Here is a 21,588-nt window from a genome sequence, read left to right as displayed (position 1 = left end):
CAGTAACACCTTAGTAATCACCTAAAAAAATGTGGAGATCCCCCTACCCCCCACCCCAGTCATTCATACAAAACAAGTATCTTCCATGAAATTATCTTTCACATTACTAAAATATGCTCATTTACTTGGGATAAGTAATGCTTGGAATACTTCTAATACTTGTTTTCAGATGTGTAGAATTATCAGAGCTGAGATTTTTGAAACCATCTATGTATTACCACTATTTCAGTCTTTGCAAAGATATAATAATCCTTTCACTACTGATTGACTGAAATTCCTTAAGCAAATCTGATTTACTATTACAATAGTGATGCTGGTGTAGTAAGTGATACTCTCAAGTTTTTCTTTTAAAAAACATGCAATCCATGTAACATTAAGTGGTAAATATGTTACAATGTACACTTTCTTGACAAGGAATGACTTTTCAGAGCCTACCGGGAAAATAAACAAAATAAACTGAAAACAGCATTTATGACCTGTTTTATTACTGATAAGCTACAACTAAAATTCAAACAATGGATAGTTTATGCATGTGATATTAAGCAAAAAATCAAAACCATTATAAGTTTACCTAAAGAAACTAAGGATAAGATGGGAAGAAGTTAAATGAGCACAACACAGGTCCCAAAGATTATATTATGATTCTCAACAGGATCTTCAACACGAAAGGCATCTACATACAATTTCTATGAATATTTCTTATATTAAAAAGATGAATTCCAAAGCAAATGTCAGCTAGCTCAGCCCTACCTTGTCAAACATGAATATTCAGATGAAGGAAGCTCCATTTGCTAAAGTGCATCTGCTGAACAAATCTGCTCTGGCCCTGCTACTAAGAGCTGTCCAAGAGGGGACGGTCACTCATGCTTATTCGTTCATGGTCTGGGCTATTAAAAAAGGAACGTAGAATAGTGGACTTTTAAAAACTAAGTACTTTATACAGTGGACTATAGAAAAAAATGATCCTAAATATATCATCTTTTAAAACTCCAGAGAGTAAGATAACCTCATTATTTATAAATACTGAAAATGTAAAGGATTCATAGAAATTAAGAGTTGTATTAAGTATAGACTTTAACAGTCACTTGATGTGCTCTTAAGATCTCTATGAGAGAAGCACTTATTTTCCTCATATATTTTGGCAATGGATTCAAAAGCAAAGTAGCAGGGCTGTTGAATTCCATGAAACTTTTTGTCTTCTTTAAAGCTAAATTATTCAATATCTTTATTGTTATTGCACTCATATATTGCCCGGAATACATCTACAGCAACTCAGCAATGTGATTGCAACAAAAGTAAGGTAAATAGGTTTACAAAGCATTTGATTTCCTTATTAGATAAGAAAGTTTTCCTAGCAGAAATTTAAACAACTGCAATTCCAATCAGATTATATATGCTTAACCATTATTTAACCTTATATAAAATTAAATTTAACCCTCACCACTACAAATCTATTAGGAATCAGAAAAGGATTTACAGTACATAAAGTCTTGATCATTGCTGCATTCCACTTTGAAATCACTCAGAGTCAAAACAGCATTTTTCCGAGATTTAAAGAAAAATAGATTTTATAAAAGGGATTGTTTTTAATCACTGAATACATTATTTTTTATTACTAAGACAGAAACATGTTATACTTTTTCCACTACAATTCTCTCTGAAAGTAATAATTTTCTCTTTTAACTCCTAACAAATGCTACATTTTCAAGACTGAAGGAATTATCAGTAGGCATTCTTTCTTCTCGATCTAAGTTATTTTTCTCTAAAATATGTCAAGTAAGCTTTTAAAGATTCAGGGAGGGGCAGCTTCATGATTTTTTCCCTCAGTAAATTTTGAGGAGGCTGCTCTGGCTTCATGGCTTCACTGTGATCTTTCTCTTCCTCTTCTTTGTTATCTTCTTCCATTTTTTCATCCTCCTCACTGTCTAGAGGCTGAGGAATAAGCTGATTACCCACAAACACATAAGTGTTAATTCTTTGTTTAACTCTCTTCCGTTTCCTTTTTGGTGGCACTCTTTGAGGAATCCCCTTGGCCTGCATTTCATCATTTATGAAGTTTCTAAGTGTGCGTCGAATGTAAATACGAGCCAAGTCCTGTAGATTCCTGACAGCACATGGGGGGAGTCCCACTGAATCTGGTCTGCCATTATCATTCTTACTTGGCTGAACAAGCGGAGCAAATGAAACAGCAAGGATATTTTTACTTTCCCAAGTGTTTTGTCCAGTTCGCATAATTTGTGTTAACTGATCCTCTATAGGCATGACTAGAATGCCTCCAACTTTTAATAATATTTTCGTGTAGTTTTCATGGTCTTTCTGGACTCCGGCTCCACAATAAATTCGATCATACTGATGGCTGTCAGATGCTATTTGGAGGCAATTACCAACCACAAATGCAGGTTCACAGAACTCAAATCTGCGGCGGTCGGCCGGTCGGTTGGGCCCGCCGAGCTGCGCGCGGGTCCAGGCGCTAGGGCTCCGCGGGCTCCGCAGCAGCCGGCCGCCCGCCCCCGCCACAACAACACCGCCGCGCCGCCCGGGGGGAAGGGAAGGGCGGGCAGGATCCGCGGGGAAAACCCGACAGTCGCGGCCTCAGGGCCGTCGGGCCGTGGACAAGTTTCTAAACCTTTTCGAACCTCCAAATATTTATCACAAAATGGAGATGAGAATTTGATGAATGAAGTTACCAACCCAAAGTCCAGACGCTTGTATAATGGCAGTGTGGAGACTCAGTGCAGTTATTTTGATCTGCAATCCTGTGTTTCTTTCTGTGTGTGGTAGTGCTACTTGGGTTTCCTGTTTTTCTTCAGTAGAAGCCTTTGGGTGAGTACATAGTGCATTGGGTAAATGAGTGCATTAGAAAGGATCTTTAGGGCCTTGGCCTTTGGATTGATGTATGTTTTCTCAAACGGATATAGGACCTTAGAAGGAAGTGCTAGTTAATGTATGATTTTAAGATAGTACTAGCCAAAGAATCCTGGCTGTTAGGTCTTCCTCTCTCCCCAACTCTGTTTCCCAGTTCTTTTTGTTTGTGCTTAAACAGTGTTGACTAGCTAGGGCTAATCTCTTTCTGATACCTTGGAGCATTCTTGCATTTCTCACAGTTTCACTTCTTTTTTTCCCCCGACGTGGAATAGGATATTGCACATGGAAGAGTGGGTGTTGCATGTACCGGCCCCAGGGAGCTATGGGAGGCTGGCAGGTGTTGTTGTTTGGCAACTCCCAGAGTCTGCTGTCTTTGGTGTTTGCTAGCCTTCTTAGACTGGACCTTCTCATAAGTCTCCATGTGGAAGCAATTGGCAAAGAGCCTAACAGTAGGCTGAACAAATGTTTGTTCTTTCCTTTATTCACTGGCTGTAGCTGGTAATCCAGTTGTTTGGATGAGAAGGCCAATTTTAGTTGCTCTATTCATCCCTACCACCGCCCACCCCCTACCAAGTTTGTTTTTCATCTCTCTTTTAATTCCAACTTCCTTTGAGTAACTGCCTCTGCCCTTTGAACCCGTTTGCAGATGCTTCCTCCGAAAGGATTTTTAGAGCAGCAGGCAGCCCGGGTGGGAGGACGTTGCCACTCCTGCAGTTTGTACACTTAAAGGCCAAGAGGCTGCAGAGCAAAGGGCAGACACTGAGGCTTAGTTGGGTGTTTAGTGCTTGATTTCTCTTGTGTCTGAGCAGAGTTGCTTCCACCCTGCCTTTATCATTGATGGGGGGCAGGCCTACCATAGCCTTGGGACCCCCCATGTCTTAGAGATGAGGGTGATGGATTTGAGGGGATGATGTGGAGGTTGTGAAATGAACTCTGGGAAATGGAATCTAGTACCTTTGACCTTTATTATTTGTTCAACTTTGCTTGTGTCACGTATATTGGTGGTGATGGTGGTGGTGGTAATGACTCAAAAAATAGAGAAGCATGTCATAATATTCATTCATGTAGTCAACAAATATTGATCAGCTCCTGTTATAGCCAGGCACTGTTCTATGAGTGAATAAAACAAAGATCTCTGCCCATTTGGAACATTCCAGCGTGGGGAGAGAGATGGTAAACAAAATAAACAAATCTAATATATAGTGTGTTAGAATGTATTAAGGGCTGTGGAAAAACAAGAAAAGTTAAGAGTATTTTAAGAGGGGATTAGGCATACCAGGGCAGATGCCTGGCACATGGCCGTGAATAGATGAACAGATGGGACAGATCTCAATTTGTCAACCTGGACAAGTTAGTTATTCTATCTGTGTCGAAGGAAGATAACTTCCCTTTTCTCCTATGCTCAGTCTGGGCCAGTTATGTAGCAGGAAGTCTGTGATGGAACTTTCTCAGGCAAAACTTGTGTTTGAATCACCATTCTTCTCTCTTCTGCCCCCCCGCTCAGGAACAGGCTTCTCTTAGGTCTGTTGCCTGGGACTCCCATCCTCCGTACCCTCTTTCCCTGCAGATTCCACCCTCCTCACCATTTAGCTAGCCTTCTGTGGTGCACTGTGTGGAACAGTACTTTGCAAGTATTTGGAGAAGGCTGACAACCATGGTCTGTGTCCTCTGAGCACATAGAGTCTAAGACAGTCTTAAACTTGATGGGAGACAGAGACCCTTTGAACTAGTTCTTTCCCATTTACGTTGAATAAATGGATGGATGAAAAAATGGCTTTCTCCTCATAGTAGTGAGCTGCCAAAGGGCAGAGACCATGACTTAACTGTCTCGAGATCTCCTGCACTTAAGCGCTCTCTGACACACGGCTGGGGCTTAGTAGATGTAGATTGAATCAACTAATGACCTTTACTCTGTGTTGTGTGTACGTACACACTTGGACATCAAGAATAAGGGTGTGTTTGCATATCCTTGCTTCTATGATATGTTTGTAGTGAGGAGATAGAGGAGACTAGGAGAATACTCCAGGGAGTTTGCTGTAAGGCTAGATCAAGGAGACGCTATCTGAGTAGTCCAGGCCTGTTTCACTGAACAGAGGCCCTGGGGAGGGCTTGGTAGGTGGGGTAGAATGTGTCTCAGGAAGACAGCGTAGCTTGGGGGAAGTTTCCTGGTAGGAGAAAATTGTGCTTTGCTTTTTTTTTTTTTTTTTTTTTTTTTAATCATCATTTTATTGAGATATATTCACATACCACGCAGTCATACAAAACAAATTGTACTTTCGATTGTTCACAGTACCATTACATAGTTGTACATTCATCACCTAAATCAATCCCTGACACCTGCATTACCACACACACAAAAATAACAAGAATAATAATTAGAGTGAAAAAGAGCAATTAAAGTAAAAAAGAACACTGGGTACCTTTGTCTGTTTGTTTTGTTTGTTTCCTTCCCCCATTTTTCTACTCATCCATCCATAAACTAGACAAAGTGGAGTTTGGTCCTTATGGCATTCCCAATCCCATTGTCACCCCTCATAAGCTACATTTTTATACAACTGTCTTCGAGATTCATGGGTTCTGGGTTGTAGTTTAATAGTTTCAGGTATCCACCACCAGCTACCCCAATTCTTTAGAACCTAAAAAGGGTTGTCTAAAGTGTGCGTAAGAGTGCCCACCAGAGTGATCTCTCGGCTCGTTTTGGAATCTCTCTGCCACTGAAGCTTATTTCATTTCCTTTCACATCCCCCTTCTGGTCAAGAAGATGTTCTCCATCCCACGATGCCGGGTCTATATTCCTCCCCGGGAGTCATATTCCACGTTGCCAGGGAGATTCACTTCCCTGGGTGTCTGATCCCACGTAGGGGGGAGGGCAGTGATTTCACCTTTCAAGTTGGCTTAGCCAGAGAGAGAGGGCCACATCTGAGCAACAAAGAGGCATTCAGGAGGAGACTCTTAGGCACAAATACAGGGAGGCCTAGCCTCTCCTTTGCAGCAACCGTCTTCCCAAGGGTAAAACTTATGGTAGAGGGCTCAACCCATCAAACCACCAGTCCCCTATGTCTGTGGTCATGTTAGCAACCATGGAGGTGGGGTAGGCGAATACCCCTGCATTCTCCACAGGCTCCTCAAGGGGGCACTGCCTCTTTTATTTTTCCTTGTTTTTTTTTTAACTTTCCCTTCTTTTTTTTTTTTTTTTTTTTTTTTTTTTTTAAATCATCATTTTATTGAGATATATTCACATACCACGCAGTCATACAAAACAAATTGTACTTTCGATTGTTTACAGTACCATTACATAGTTGTACATTCATCACCTAAATCAATCCCTGACACCTTCATTAGCACACACACAGAAATAACAAGAATAATAATTAGAGTGAAAAAGAGCAATTGAAGTAAAAAAGAACACTGGGTACCTTTGTCTGTCTGTTTCCCTCCCCTACTTTTCTACACATCCATCCATAAACTAGACAAAGTGGTGTTTGGTCCTTATGGCTTTCCCAATCCCATTGTCACCCCTCATAAGCTACATTTTATACAACTGTCTTCGAGATTCATGGGTTCTGGGTTGTAGTTTGATAGTTTCAGGTATCCACCACCAGCTACCCCAATTCTTTAGAACCTAAAAAGGGTTGTCTAAAGTGTGCATAAGAGTGCCCACCAGAGTGACCTCTCGGCTCCTTTTGGAATCTCTCTGCCACTGAAGCTTATTTCATTTCCTTTCACATCCCCCTTTTGGTCAAGAAGATGTTCTCCGTCCCACGGTGCCAGGTCTACATTCCTCCCTGGGAGTCATATTCCACGTTGCCAGGGAGATTCACTTCCCTGGGTGTCTGATCCCACGTAGGGGGGAGGGCAGTGATTTCACCTTTCAAGTTGGCTTAGCCAGAGAGAGAGGGCCACATCTGAGCAACAAAGAGGCATTCAGGAGGAGACTCTTAGGCACAAATACAGGGAGGCCTAGCCTCTCCTTTGCAGCAACCATCTTCCCAAGGGTAAAACTTATGGTAGAGGGCTCAACCCATCAAACCACCAGTCCCCTATGTCTGTGGTCATGTTAGCAACCATGGAGGTGGGGTAGGCGAATACCCCTGCATTCTCCACAGGCTCCTCAAGGGGGCACTACATCTTTTTTTTTCCCCTTGTTTGTCTTTTTTCTTTTTTTTTTTTTTTTTTTTTTTTAACTTTCCCTTCTTTTTTCAAATCACCTGTATGAAAAAAAAAGTTAAAAAGAAAACAAACATACAATAAAAGAGCATTTCAAAGAGACCATAGCAAGGGAGTAAGAAAAAGACAACTAACCTAAGATAACTGCTTAACTTCCAACATGTTCCTACTTTACCCCAAGAAAGTTACATAATATAGCAACATTTCAGTGAACTTGTTCCTACTACAACCATCAGAAATTAACAGACCATAGTCATTTCTGGGCATCCCCAGAACGTTAAATAGCTTATCTGTTCTTCCTGGATTATTGTTCCCCCTTCCTTAATTGCTCTCTACTGCTAGTTCCCCTACATTCTACATTATAAACCATTTGTTTTACATTTTTCAAAGTTCACATTAGTGGTAGCATATAATATTTCTCTTTATGTGCCTGGCTTATTTCGCTCAGCATTATGTCTTCAAGGTTCATCCATGTTGTCATATGTTTCACCAGATCGTTCCTTCTTACTGCCGCGTAGTATTCCATCGTGTGTATATACCACATTTTATTTATCCACTCATCTGTTGAAGGACATTTGGGTTGTTTCCATCTCTTGGCAATTGTGAATAATGCTGCTATGAACATTGGCGTGCAGATATCTGTTCGTGTCACTGCTTTCCGATCTTCCGGGTATATACCGAGGAGTGCAATCGCTGGATCGAATGGTAGCTCTATATCTAGTTTTCTAAGGAACTGCCAGACTGACTTCCAGAGTGGCTGAACCATTATACAGTCCCACCAACAATGAATAAGAGTTCCAATTTCTCCACATCCCCTCCAGCATTTGTAGTTTCCTGTTTGTTTAATGGCAGCCATTCTAACCGGTGTTAGATGGTATCTCATTGTGGTCTTAATTTGCATCTCTCTAATAGCTAGTGAAGCTGAACATTTTTTCATGTGTTTCTTGGTCATTTGTATTTCCTCTTCAGAGAACTGTCTTTTCATATCTTTTGCCCATTTTATAATTGGGCTGTCTGTACTATTGTCATTGAGTTGTAGGATTTCTTTGTATATGCAAGATATCAGTCTTTTGTCAGATACATGGTTTCCAAAAATTTTTTCCCATTGAGTTGGCTGCCTCTTTACCTTTTTGAGAAATTCCTTTGAGGTGCAGAAACTTCTAAGCTTGAGGAGTTCCCATTTATCTATTTTCTCTTTTGTTGCTTGTGCTTTGGGTGTAAAGTCTAGGAAGTGGCCTCCTAGTACAAGGTCTTGAAGATGTTTTCCTACATTATCTTCTAGGAGTTTTATGGTACTTTCTTTTATATTGAGATCTTTGGTCCATTTTGAGTTAATTTTTGTGTAGGGGGTGAGGTAGGGGTCCTCTTTCATTCTTTTGGATATGGATATCCAACTCTCCCAGCCCCATTTGTTGAAAAGACCATTATGGCTCAGTTCGGTGACTTTGGGGGCCTTATCAAAGATCAGTCGGCCATAGATCTGAGGGTCTATCTCTGAATTCTCAATTCGATTCCATTGATCTATATGTCTATCTTTGTGCCAGTACCATGCTGTCTTGGCAACTGTGGCTTTATAATAAGCTTCAAAGTCAGGGAGTGTAAGTCCTCCCACTTCGTTTTTCTTTTATAGAGTGTCTTTAGCAATTCGAGGCATCTTCCCTTTCCAAATAAATTTGATAACTAGCTTTTCCAAGTCTGCAAAGTAGGTTGTTGGAATTTTGATTGGGATTGCATTGAATCTGTAGATGAGTTTGGGTAGAATTGACATCTTAATGACATTTAGCCTTCCTATCCATGAACATGGAATATTTTTCCATCTTTTAAGGTCCCCTTCTATTTCTTTTAGTAGAGTTATGTAGTTTTCTTTGTATAGGTCTTTTACATCTTTGGTTAAGTTTATTCCTAGGTACTTGATTTTTTAGTTGCTATTGAAAATGGTATCTTTTTCTTGAGTGTCTCTTCAGTTTGTTCATTTCTAGCATATAGAAACATTACTGACTTATGTGCATTAATCTTGTATCCCGCTACTTTGCTAAATTTGTTTATTAGCTCTAGTAGGTGTATCGTTGATTTCTCAGGGTTTTCTAGATATAAGATCATATCATCTGCAAACAATGACAGTTTTACTTCTTCTTTTCCAATTTGGATGCCTTTTATTTCTTTGTCTTGCCGGATTGCCCTGGCTAGCACTTCCAGCACAATGTTGAATAACAGTGGTGACAGCGGGCATCCTTGTCTTGTTCCTGATCTTAGAGGGAAGGCTTTCAGTCTCTCACCATTGAGTACTATGCTGGCTGTGGGTTTTTCATATATGCTCTTTATCATGTTGAGGAAGTTTCCTTCAATTCCTACCTTTTGAAGTGTTTTTATCAAAAAGGGATGTTGGATTTTGTCAAATGCTTTTTCAGCATCTATTGAGATGATCAATTGATTTTTCCCTTTCGAGTTTTTAATGTGTTGTACTACATTGATTGTTTTTTCTGATGTTGAACCATCCTTGCATGCCTGGAATGAACCCCACTTGGTCATGGTGTATGATTTTTTTAATGTGTCTTTGGATTCGATTTGCAAGTATTTTGTTGAGGATTTTTGCATCTATATTCATTAGGGAGATTGGCCGGTAGTTTTCCTTTTTTGTAGCATCTTTGCCTGGTTTTGGTATTAGGTTGATGTTAGCTTCATAAAATGAGTTAGGTAGTGTTCCATTTTTTTCAATGTTTTGAAAGAGTTTGAGTAAGATTGGTGTCAGTTCTTTCTGGAAAGTTTGGTAGAATTCCCCTGTGAAGCCATCTGGCCCTGGGCATTTATTTGTGGGAAGATTTTTGATGACTGATTGGATCTCTTTGCTTGTGATGGGTTGGTTGAGGTCTTCTATTTCTTCTCTGGTCAGTCTAGGTTGTTCATATGTTTCCAGGAAATTGTCCATTTCTTCTACATTATCCAGTTTGTTGCCATACAGTTGTTCATAATATCCTCTTATAATTTTTTTAATTTCTTCAGGATCTGCAGTTATGTCACCTTTTTCATTCATTATTTTGTTTATATGGGTCTTCTCTCTTTTTGATTTTGTCAGTCTAGCTAGGGGCTTGTCAATCTTGTTGATCTTCTCAAAGAACCAACTTTTGGTGATATTTATCCTTTCTATTGTTTTTTTGTTCTCTATGTCATTTATTTCTGCTTTAATCCTTGTTATTTCTTTTCTTGTACTTGGTTTAGGATTGGTTTGCTGTTCATTTTCTAGCTTCTTCAGTTGATCCATTAGTTCTTTGATTTTGGCTCTTTCTTCCTTTTTAATATATGCGTTTAGTGCTATAAATTTCCCCCTTAGCACTGCTTTTGCTGCATCCCATAGGTTTTGGTATGTTGTGTTCTCATTTTCATTCGTCTCTATATATTTAGCAATTTCTCTTGCTATTTCTTCTTTAACCCACTGATTGTTTAGGAGTGTGTTGTTTAACCTCCAGGTATTTGTGAATTTTCTAAGTCTCTGATGGTTATTGACTTCTAATTGTATTCCATTGTGGTCAGAGAATGTGCTTTGAATGATTTCAATCTTTTTAAATTTATTGAGGCTTGTTTTATGTCCCAGCATATGATCTATTCTGGAGAAAGTTCCGTGAGCACTAGAAAAGTATGTGTATCCTGGTGATTTGGGATGTAATGTCCTGTAGATGTCTGTTAAATCTAATTCATTTATCAGATTGTTTAGGTTTTCAATTTCCTTATTGGTCTTCTGTCTGGTTGATCTATCTATAGGAGAGAGTGATGTGTTGAAGTCTCCCACAATTATTGTGGAAACATCAATTGCTTCCTTTAGTTTTGCCAATGTTTCTCTCATGTATTTTGTGGCACCTTGATTGGGTGCATAGACATTTACGATTGTTATTTCTTCTTGCTGAATTGCCCCTTTTATTAGTATGTAGTGGCCTTCTTTGTCTCTCAAAACATCCCTGCATTTGAAGTCTATTTTATCTGAGATTAATATTGCTACACCTGCTTTCTTTTGGCTGTAGCTTGCATGAAATATTTTTTTCCATCCTTTCACTTTCAATTTCTTTGTGTCCCTGTGTCTAAGATGAGTCTCTTGTATGCAACATATTGATGGTTCATTTTTTTTGATCCATTCTGCGAATCTATATCTTTTAATTGGGGAGTTTAATCCATTTACATTCAACGTTAAAACCGTGAAGGCATTTCTTGAATCGGCCATCTTATCCTTTGGATTATGTTTGCCATATTTTTCCCTCTCTCTATTAATATCCTTTATTGTACCCATACCAAATCTCTTTAGTACTGAACCTTTCTCCAAGTCTCTCTGTCCTGTCTTTGTTTCTCTGTCTGTAGGGCTCCCTTTAGTATCTCCAGTAGGGCAGGTCTCTTGTTAGCAAATTCTCTCAGCATTTCTTTGTCTGTGAAAAATTTAAGCTCTCCCTCAAATTTGAAGGAGAGCTTTGCTGGATAAAGTATTCTTGGCTGGAAATTCCTCTCTCTCAGAATTTTAAATATATCGTGCCATTGCCTTCTCGCCTCCATGGTGGCTGCTGAGTAGTCACTACTTAGTCTTATGCTGTTTCCTTTGTATGTGGTGAATTGCTTTTCTCTTGCTGCTTTCAGAACTTGCTCCTTCTCTTCTATGTTTGACAGTGTGATCAGTATATGTCTCGGAGTGGGTTTTTTTGGATTTATTCTATTTGGAGTTCGCTGAGCATTTATGATTTGTGTATTTATGTTGTTTAGAAGATTTGGGAAGTTTTCCCCAACAATTTCTTTGAATACTCTTCCTAGACCTTTACCCTTTTCTTTCCCTTCTGGGACACCAATGAGTCTTATATTCGGACGCTTCATATTATCTATCATATCCCTGAGGTCCATTTCGAGTTTTTCAATTTTTTTCCCCATTCTTTCTTTTATGCTTTCATTTTCCATTCTGTCATCTTCCAGGTCACTGATTCGTTGTTCAACTTCCTCTAGTCTTGTACTATGAGTGTCCAGAATCTTTTTAATTTGGTCAACAGTTTCTTTAATTTCCATAAGATCATCCATTTGTTTATTTAGTCTTGCAATGTCTTCTTTATGCTCTTCTAGGGTCTTCTTGATTTCCTTCATATCCCGTACTAGGGTCTCATTGTTCATCTTTAGTTCTTTGAGTAGCTGCTCTAGGTGTGTCTCTTCTGGTCTTTTGATTTGGGTGCTTGGGCTTGGGTTATCCATATCGTCTGGTTTTTTCATATGCTTTATAATTTTCTGTTGTTTTTGGCCTCGTGGCATTTGCTGTCCTTGATAGGGTTCTTTTAGGGTTTGTAGACCAGTTGAAGTCCTTATCTCTAATTTATCAGATCTACAGCTTCGTGGAGTACACTTTCTCTAACTAACCAGCAGGTGGCGTCCACGAGCCACCTGTTCTCCACAAGCCAGATCTCCCCTGCTTAGCCTTTTTGGTGAGTGGGGGAGTGAGTCTTGTGGGGCCCAATTGGTGTCCCAAGCTTGCGTGTGTAGTTGGTGTTGCCTGCCCTGTATGTGGGGCGTGTTTCTGGGCAGTCGGGGAGGGGGGGTGGCCCTAACAATCAAATCTCCCTGATGATCCTAGAGTTTTAAAGCTACTGCAATAGTCTAATCCTTCAGTTCAGTCCTGCCACAGTTTGTCTCTGCCACTGACCCACAAGTCTTTGGTATTGGCGTATGGCTCCTGAGACTTGCAAGTGGGCCCCTCTTCCAGGCTGTGCACCCCGGGTCCTCTGTTGAGGGATGACTGTGCTATGTCACAGGTGAGTGCCGTCCCCCCAGGGCAGTTCTGGGCTGCTGGGCTGTGTTGGGAGGCTCCCAGTCTGCTCAAATGATGGCTGAATGGGGCTCTGTTAATTCACACTGCTCCCCCTTCCCAGCTCTGGGACATTCAGCTGAGGTTGCAGGGAAGGCTAATGTCCACGCCCAGTTTTGTGGTGTGTGCCTGTTATTTGAAGCACTTCCGTCACACTGGGTTGTCTGGGGCAGCTCTGGGCTATGGGGCTGGCGATGGGCAGGAGTGTTTCCTGTCCACCAGGATGGTGGCTGTGAGCGGACACCCCCCTTTTCTTGGGAAGTTGTGTTGTTTAGTGAATTTTCTCAGCCACTGGATTATTGCCTTTTGTCTCAGAGCTCTCTTATTTCTGCTCTTGACTTGACGTGCCCAAATTTCAATTCTTTGAAGCTTTCTGTATTGAGCTTCTTAGAGTAATTGTTTTAGAAAAAGCAAAAAGGATTTAAAAAAAAAAAAAAAAAAAAAAAACGGCCCTCCTCAGAGATCTAATGGGTTATTGAAATGCTAATAGACAAAGCAACCAGGGCCATTAAGGAAGGTGCCCTGGGCAGAGAGATCTGCCTTGCTTCGGGATTTGCATATGCGCCTCAAGGCCTGATCTCCGCCCTTCCCCTTTCTGTGTTCACCAGAACTCCAAAAATCCTCTGCTTTTACTTTGGAGCTTCTCGTGTTGTTTTCCTTCTATGCCCGTCTCCTCTCTGCTGGGCTGGCTGCTCTCAGAGTCTCTGGTGTCTGGCCTCAGTCTATCTATGGTTGGAGTTTGAATCAGTAGAATGAGTTTCCGATGAGAGCAGCCACTGCAATTCTCCCTTCTCCTTCCTGGAGCTGACAGCCCCTCCTCCCCCGGGACTGAGCCTGGCAGGGAGGGGCGCGGGTCCCCTGGCCGCAAAAACTTACAGATTTCGGTGATCTCAGCAGTTCCACGTTTTCATGAGTGTTGTATGAAGTATGCCCAAAGACAGATTGCTCTGTGGTGTCCAGTCCACGCAGTTCCTGGCTTTTTACCTACTTTCCTGGAGGAGTAACTAAAACATACAGCTCACCAGTCTGCCATCTTGCCCCGCCTCCCCTCCCTTCTTTTTTAAATCAACTGTATGAAAAAAAAAGTTAAAAAGAAAACAAACATACAATAAAAGAACATTTCAAAGAGACCATAACAAGGGAGTAAGAAAAAGACAACTAACCTAAGATAACTGCTTAACTTCCAACATGTTCCTACTTTACCCCAAGAAAGTTACATAATATAGCAACATTTCAGTGAACTTGTTCCTACTACATCCATCAGAAATTAACAGACCATAGTCATTTCTGGGCATCCCCAGAACGTTAAATAGCTTATCTGTTCTTCTTGGATTATTGTTCCCCCTTCCTTAATTGCTCTCTACTGCTAGTTCCCCTACATTCTACATTATAAACCATTTGTTTTACATTTTTCAAAGTTCACATTAGTGGTAGCATATAATATTTCTCTTTTTGTGCCTGGCTTATTTCGCTCAGCATTATGTCTTCAAGGTTCATCCATGTTGTCATATGTTTCACCAGATCGTTCCTTCTTACTGCCGCGTAGTATTCCATCGTGTGTATATACCACATTTTATTTATCCACTCATCTGTTGAAGGACATTTGGGTTGTTTCCATCTCTTGGCAATTGTGAATAATGCTGCTATGAACATTGGCGTGCAGATATCTGTTCGTGTCACTGCTTTCCGATCTTCCGGGTATATACCGAGAAGTGCAATCGCTGGATCGAATGGTAGCTCTATATCTAGTTTTCTAAGGAACTGCCAGACTGACTTCCAGAGTGGCTGAACCATTATACAGTCCCACCAACAATGAATAAGAGTTCCAATTTCTCCACATCCCCTCCAGCATTTGTAGTTTCCTGTTTGTTTAATGGCAGCCATTCTAACCGGTGTTAGATGGTATCTCATTGTGGTCTTAATTTGCATCTCTCTAATAGCTAGTGAAGCTGAACATTTTTTCATGTGTTTCTTGGCCATTTGTATTTCCTCTTCAGAGAACTGTCTTTTCATATCTTTTGCCCATTTTATAATTGGGCTGTCTGTACTATTGTCATTGAGTTGTAGGATTTCTTTGTATATGCAAGATATCAGTCTTTTGTCAGATACATGGTTTCCAAAAATTTTTTCCCATTGAGTTGGCTGCCTCTTTACCTTTTTGAGAAATTCCTTTGAGGTGCAGAAACTTCTAAGCTTGAGGAGTTCCCATTTATCTATTTTCTCTTTTGTTGCTTGTGCTTTGGGTGTAAAGTCTAGGAAGTGGCCTCCTAATACAAGGTCTTGAAGATGTTTTCCTACATTATCTTCTAGGAGTTTTATGGTACTTTCTTTTATATTGAGATCTTTGGTCCATTTTGAGTTAATTTTTGTGTAGGGGGTGAGGTAGGGGTCCTCTTTCATTCTTTTGGATATGGATATCCAACTCTCCCAGCCCCATTTGTTGAAAAGACCGTTATGGCTCAGTTCGGTGACTTTGGGGGCCTTATCAAAGATCAGTCGGCCATAGATCTGAGGGTCTATCTCTGAATTCTCAATTCGATTCCATTGATCTATATGTCTATCTTTGTGCCAGTACCATGCTGTTTTGGCAACTGTGGCTTTATAATAAGCTTCAAAGTCAGGGAGTGTAAGTCCTCCCACTTCGTTTTTCTTTTTTAGAGTGTCTTTAGCAATTCGAGGCATCTTCCCTTTCCAAATAAATTTGATAACTAGCTTTTCCAAGTCTGCAAAGTAGGTTGTTGGAATTTTGATTGGGATTGCATTGAATCTGTAGATGAGTTTGGTTAGAATTGACATCTTAATGACATTTAGCCTTCCTATCCATGAACATGGAATATTTTTCCATCTTTTAAGGTCCCCTTCTATTTCTTTTAGTAGAGTTATGTAGTTTTCTTTGTATAGGTCTTTTACATCTTTGGTTAAGTTTATTCCTAGGTACTTGATTTTTTTAGTTGCTATTGAAAATGGTATCTTTTCTTGAGTGTCTCTTCAGTTTGTTCATTTCTAGCATATAGAAACATTACTGACTTATGTGCATTAATCTTGTATCCCGCTACTTTGCTAAATTTGTTTATTAGCTCTAGTAGGTGTATCGTTGATTTCTCAGGGTTTTCTAGATATAAGATCATATCATCTGCAAACAATGACAGTTTTACTTCTTCTTTTCCAATTTGGATGCCTTTTATTTCTTTGTCTTGCCGGATTGCCCTGGCTAGCACTTCCAGCACAATGTTGAATAACAGTGGTGACAGCGGGCATCCTTGTCTTGTTCCTGATCTTAGAGGGAAGGCTTTCAGTCTCTCACCATTGAGTACTATGCTGGCTGTGGGTTTTTCATATATGCTCTTTATCATGTTGAGGAAGTTTCCTTCAATTCCTACCTTTTGAAGTGTTTTTATCAAAAAGGGATGTTGGATTTTGTCAAATGCTTTTTCAGCATCTATTGAGATGATCAATTGATTTTTCCCTTTCGAGTTTTTAATGTGTTGTAATACATTGATTGTTTTTCTTATGTTGAACCATCCTTGCATGCCTGGAATGAACCCCACTTGGTCATGGTGTATGATTTTTTTAATGTGTCTTTGGATTCGATTTGCAAGTATTTTGTTGAGGATTTTTGCATCTATATTCATTAGGGAGATTGGCCTGTAGTTTTCCTTTTTTGTAGCATGTTTGCCTGGTTTTGGTATTAGATTGATGTTAGCTTCATAAAATGAGTTAGGTAGTGTTCCATTTTTTTCAATGTTTTGAAAGAGTTTGAGTAAGATTGGTGTCAGTTCTTTCTGGAAAGTTTGGTAGAATTCCCGTGTGAAGCCATCTGGCCCTGGGCATTTATTTGTGGGAAGATTTTTGATGACTGATTGGATCTCTTTGCTTGTGATGGGTTGGTTGAGGTCTTCTATTTCTTCTCTGGTCAGTCTAGGTTGTTCATATGTTTGCAGGAAATTGTCCATTTCTTCTACATTATCCAGTTTGTTGCCATACAGTTGTTCATAATATCCTCTTATAATTTTTTTAATTTCTTCAGGATCTGCAGTTATGTCACCTTTTTCATTCATTATTTTGTTTATATGGGTCTTCTCTCTTTTTGATTTTGTCAGTCTAGCTAGGGGCTTGTCAATCTTGTTGATCTTCTCAAAGAACCAACTTTTGGTGATATTTATCCTCTCTATTGTTTTTTTTTGTTCTCTATGTCATTTATTTCTGCTTTAATCCTTGTTATTTCTTTCCTTGTACTTGGTTTAGGATTGGTTTGCTGTTCATTTTCTAGCTTCTTCAGTTGATCCATTAGTTCTTTGATTTTGGCTCTTTCTTCCTTTTTAATATATGCGTTTAGTGCTATAAATTTCCCCCTTAGCACTGCTTTTGCTGCATCCCATAGGTTTGGTATGTTGTGTTCTCATTTTCATTCGTCTCTATATATTTAGCAATTTCTCTTGCTATTTCTTCTTTAACCCACTGATTGTTTAGGAGTGTGTTGTTTAACCTCCAGGTATTTGTGAATTTTCTAAGTCTCTGATGGTTATTGACTTCTAATTGTATTCCATTGTGGTCAGAGAATGTGCTTTGAATAATTTCAATCTTTTTAAATTTATTGAGGCTTGTTTTATGTCCCAGCATATGATCTATTCTGGAGAAAGTTCCGTGAGCACTAGAAAAGTATGTGTATCCTGGTGATTTGGGATGTAATGTCCTGTATATGTCTGTTAAATCTAATTCATTTATCAGATTGTTTAGGTTTTCAATTTCCTTATTGGTCTTCTGTCTGGTTGATCTATCTATAGGAGAGAGTGATGTGTTGAAGTCTCCCACAATTATTGTGGAAACATCAATTGCTTCCTTTAGTTTTGCCAGTGTTTCTCTCATGTATTTTGTGGCACCTTGATTGGGTGCATAGACATTTACGATTGTTATTTCTTCTTGCTGAATTGCCCCTTTTATTAGTATGTAGTGGCCTTCTTTGTCTCTCAAAACATCCCTGCATTTGAAGTCTATTTTATCTGAGATTAATATTGCTACACCTGCTTTCTTTTGGCTGTAGCTTGCATGAAATATTTTTTTCCATCCTTTCACTTTCAGTTTCTTTGTGTCCCTGTGTCTAAGATGAGTCTCTTGTATGCAACATATTGATGGTTCATTTTTTTTGATCCATTCTGCGAATCTATATCTTTTAATTGGGGAGTTTAATCCATTTACATTCAACGTTAAAACCGTGAAGGCATTTCTTGAATCGGCCATCTTATCCTTTGGTTTATGTTTGCCATATTTTTCCCTCTCTCTATTAATATCCTTTATTGTACCCATACCGAATCTCTTTAGTACTGAACCTTTCTCCAAGTCTCTCTGTCCTGTCTTTGTTTCTCTGTCTGTAGGGCTCCCTTTAGTATCTCCAGTAGGGCAGGTCTCTTGTTAGCAAATTCTCTCAGCATTTCTTTGTCTGTGAAAAATTTAAGCTCTCCCTCAAATTTGAAGGAGAGCTTTGCTGTATAAAGTATTCTTGGCTGGAAATTCCTCTCACTCAGAATTTTAAATATATCGTGCCACTGCCTTCTTGCCTCCATGGTGGCTGCTGAGTAGTCACTACTTAGTCTTATGCTGTTTCCTTTGTATGTGGTGAATTGCTTTTCTCTTGCTGCTTTCAGAACTTGCTCCTTCTCTTCTATGTTTGACAGTGTGATCAGTATATGTCTCGGAGTGGGTTTTTTTTGGATTTATTCTATTTGGAGTTCGCTGAGCATTTATGATTTGTGTATTTATGTTGTTTAGAAGATTTGGGAAGTTTTCCCCAACAATTTCTTTGAATACTCTTCCTAGACCTTTACCCTTTTCTTCCCCTTCTGGGACACCAATGAGTCTTATATTTGGACGTTTCATATTATCTATCATATCCCTGAGGTCCATTTCGATTTTTTCAATTTTTTTCCCCATTCTTTCTTTTATGCTTTCATTTTCCATTCTGTCATCTTCCAGGTCACTGATTCGTTGTTCAACTTCCTCTAGTCTTGTACTATGAGTGTCCAGAATCTTTTCAATTTGGTCAACAGTTTCTTTAATTTCCATAAGATCATCCATTTTTTTATTTAGTCTTGCAATGTCTTCTTTATGCTCTTCTAGGGTCTTCTTGATTTCCTTCATATCCCGTACTATGGTCTCATTGTTCATCTTTAGTTCTTTGAGTAGCTGCTCTAGGTGCTGTGTCTCTTCTGGTCTTTTGATTTGGGTGCTTGGGCTTGGGTTATCCATATCGTCTGGTTTTTTCATATGCTTATAATTTTCTGTTGTTTTTGGCCTCGTGGCATTTGCTGAACTTGATAGGGTTCTTTTAGGGTTTGTAGACCTATTGAAGTCCTTTTCTCTAATTTATCAGATCTACAGCTTCGTGGAGTACACTTTCTCTAACTAACCAGCAGGTGGCGTCCACGAGCCACCTGTTCTCCACAAGCCAGTTCTCCCCTGCTTAGCCTTTTTGGTGAGTGGGGGAGTGAGTCTTGTGGGGCCCAATTGGTGTACCAAGCTTGCGTGTGTAGTTGGTGTTGCCTGCCCTGTATGTGGGGCGTGTTTCTGGGCAGTCGGGGAGGGGGGGTGGCCCTAACAATCAAATCTCCCTGGTGATCCTAGAGTTTTAAAGCTGCTGCAATAGTCTAATCCTTCAGTTCAGTCCTGCCACAGTTTGTCTCTGCCACTGACCCACAAGTCTTTGGTATTGGCGTATGGCTCCTGAGACTTGCAAGTGGGCCCCTCTTCCAGGCTGTGCACCCCGGGTCCTCTGTTGAGGGATGACTGTGCTATGTCACAGGTGAGTGCCGTCCCCCCAGGGCAGTTCTGGGCTGCTGGGCTGTGTAGGGAGGCTCCCAGTCTGCTGAAATGATGGCTGAATGGGGCTTTGTTAATTCACACTGCTCCACCTTCCCAGTTCTGGGACATTCAGCTGAGGTTGCAGGGAAGGCTAATGTCCACGCCCTGTTTTGTGGTGTGTGCCTGTTATTTGAAGCACTTCCGTCACACTGGGTTGTCTGGGGCAGCTCTGGGCTATGGGGCTGGCGATGGGCAGGAGTGTTTCCTGTCCACCAGGATGGTGGCTGTGAGCGGACACCCCCCTTTTCTTGGGAAGTTGTGTTGTTTAGTGAATTTTCTCAGCCACTGGATTATTGCCTTTTGTCTCAGAGCTCTCTTAGTTCTGCTCTTGACTTGACGTGCCCAAATTGCAATTCTTTGAAGCTTTCTGTATTGGGCTTCTAGGGTAATTGTTTTAGAAAAAGAAAAAAGGATTTAAAAAAAAAAAAAACGGCCCTCCTCAGAGATCTAATGGGTTATTGAAATGCTAATAGACAAAGCAACCAGGGCCATTAAGGAAAGGTCCACAGGGCAGAGAGATCAGCTTTGCTTCGGGATTTGCATATGCGCCTCAAGGCCTGAGCTCCGCCCTTCCCCTTTCTGTGTTCACCAGAACTCCAAAAATCCTCTGCTTTTATTTTGGAGTTTTTCGTGTTGTTTTTTTTCTAATGCCTGTCTCCTCTCTGCTGGGCTGGCTGCTCTCAGAGTCTCTGGTGTCTGGTCTCAGTCTATCTGTGGTTGGAGTCTGAATCAGTAGAATGAGTTTCCGATAAGAGCAGCCACTGCAGTTCTCCCTTCTCCTTCCCGGAGCTGACAGCCCCTCCTCCCCCGGGACTGAGCCTGGCAGGGAGGGGCGCGGTTCCCCTGGCCGCAAAAACTTACAGATTTCGCTGATCTCAGCAGTTCCACGTTTTCATGAGTGTTGTATGAAGTATGCCCAAAGACAGATTGCTCTGTGGTGTCCAGTCCACGCAGTTCCTGGCTTTTTACCTACTTTCCTGGAGGAGTGACTAAAACTTACAGCTCACCAGTCTGCCATCTTGCCCCGCCTCCCTCCGTGCTTTGCTTTTTGAAATCTTACTCTTGTGAGTTAGTTTTTTAGTTACCACGTTGGAAGTTTCAGTTTTTCATAGTCATCATTTGCAACTTCTGGGAGAGGGTGATAGTGACTCTTAGTCATCGCTAAAGGGGAATGTCTTGACAGATAAGCACATTTGAAAAACCAACCTTTGAACTTTTCTGGCTGGAATTTGTTATGCCTCTGGTAAGCTTTGCTGAGTCCTTAACTTAAAGGCTGACATGTTAAAAGCAAACTTTGTAATAAAGCTGAATAAGAAGAACATGAGGCAAGGGTGCCAGTTTTTCTTGCTATTCTAGTTACACTGTGAACACATGTTGATATGCATATAGATTTCTACCCTTTTTCAAAGGTCATTTTGTATTCTGTGGACTATGGCTTTTTAATCTTTTATTCTTTAGAACATTACACTGGTAGCCGCCAAGTCTGGAAACATAAGTGAATCATAATAAATGGTTTATTGATGGTACATTATGACACATGATAAAATAATATGGTCTATATTTGCAGACTTTATGGCCACTTGTATATGACTATATTTACCAAGACACATAAATGGTAGTTGCAAATAAACCCTAGAATTTTTGATTTCTCGGTTGGTTTCCAGCTTTCTCAGCTCCACAATAATTAATAGTAAGTGATTCTTAAGGCTTGATGAAGGAAAGTGTTGTTTTAGTTGATGCTTTCAGGCCAGAATTTAAGATTTGAGCTCACTATTCTTTGCAGCAATCATCCAATCAGTGGTCCTCGAATTCCTCATTCTATAAATTCAATCAATAATACATGTCTGTGGCAAAAATACACAAGCAGTACAGAGTGTTAAGTT

At 40.2% G+C, this 21,588-nt stretch overlaps 2 protein-coding genes across 4 annotated transcripts in view; one reads left to right on the top strand and one right to left on the bottom strand.

Annotated features, from left to right (window-relative positions):
• Positions 1 to 638: 638 nt before the first annotated feature.
• LOC119522552 (protein-L-isoaspartate O-methyltransferase domain-containing protein 1-like) lies at positions 639 to 3,286 on the bottom strand. Its single transcript, XM_037820963.1, is given in 3 exon segments — positions 639 to 2,511; positions 2,513 to 2,620; positions 3,173 to 3,286. Coding segments are annotated over 3 exon segments (981 nt in total). The 3' UTR covers positions 639 to 1,752.
• Positions 2,572 to 21,588, top strand: part of MPP1 (membrane palmitoylated protein 1) — a 95,909-nt gene continuing 76,892 nt past the window's right edge. For all 3 annotated transcript variants that reach the window (XM_037821039.1, XM_037821037.1, XM_037821038.1), the window contains exon 1: positions 2,572 to 2,823. The gene's annotated coding sequence lies outside the window, so the exon portion shown is untranslated. The remainder of the gene's footprint in view (positions 2,824 to 21,588) is intronic.

Source organism: Choloepus didactylus, chromosome X, assembly GCF_015220235.1.
Source record: "Choloepus didactylus isolate mChoDid1 chromosome X, mChoDid1.pri, whole genome shotgun sequence".
In the NCBI taxonomy this organism is placed as follows: Eukaryota; Metazoa; Chordata; class Mammalia; order Pilosa; family Megalonychidae; genus Choloepus; species Choloepus didactylus.
This window is presented reverse-complemented; position numbering and strand designations above follow the sequence as displayed.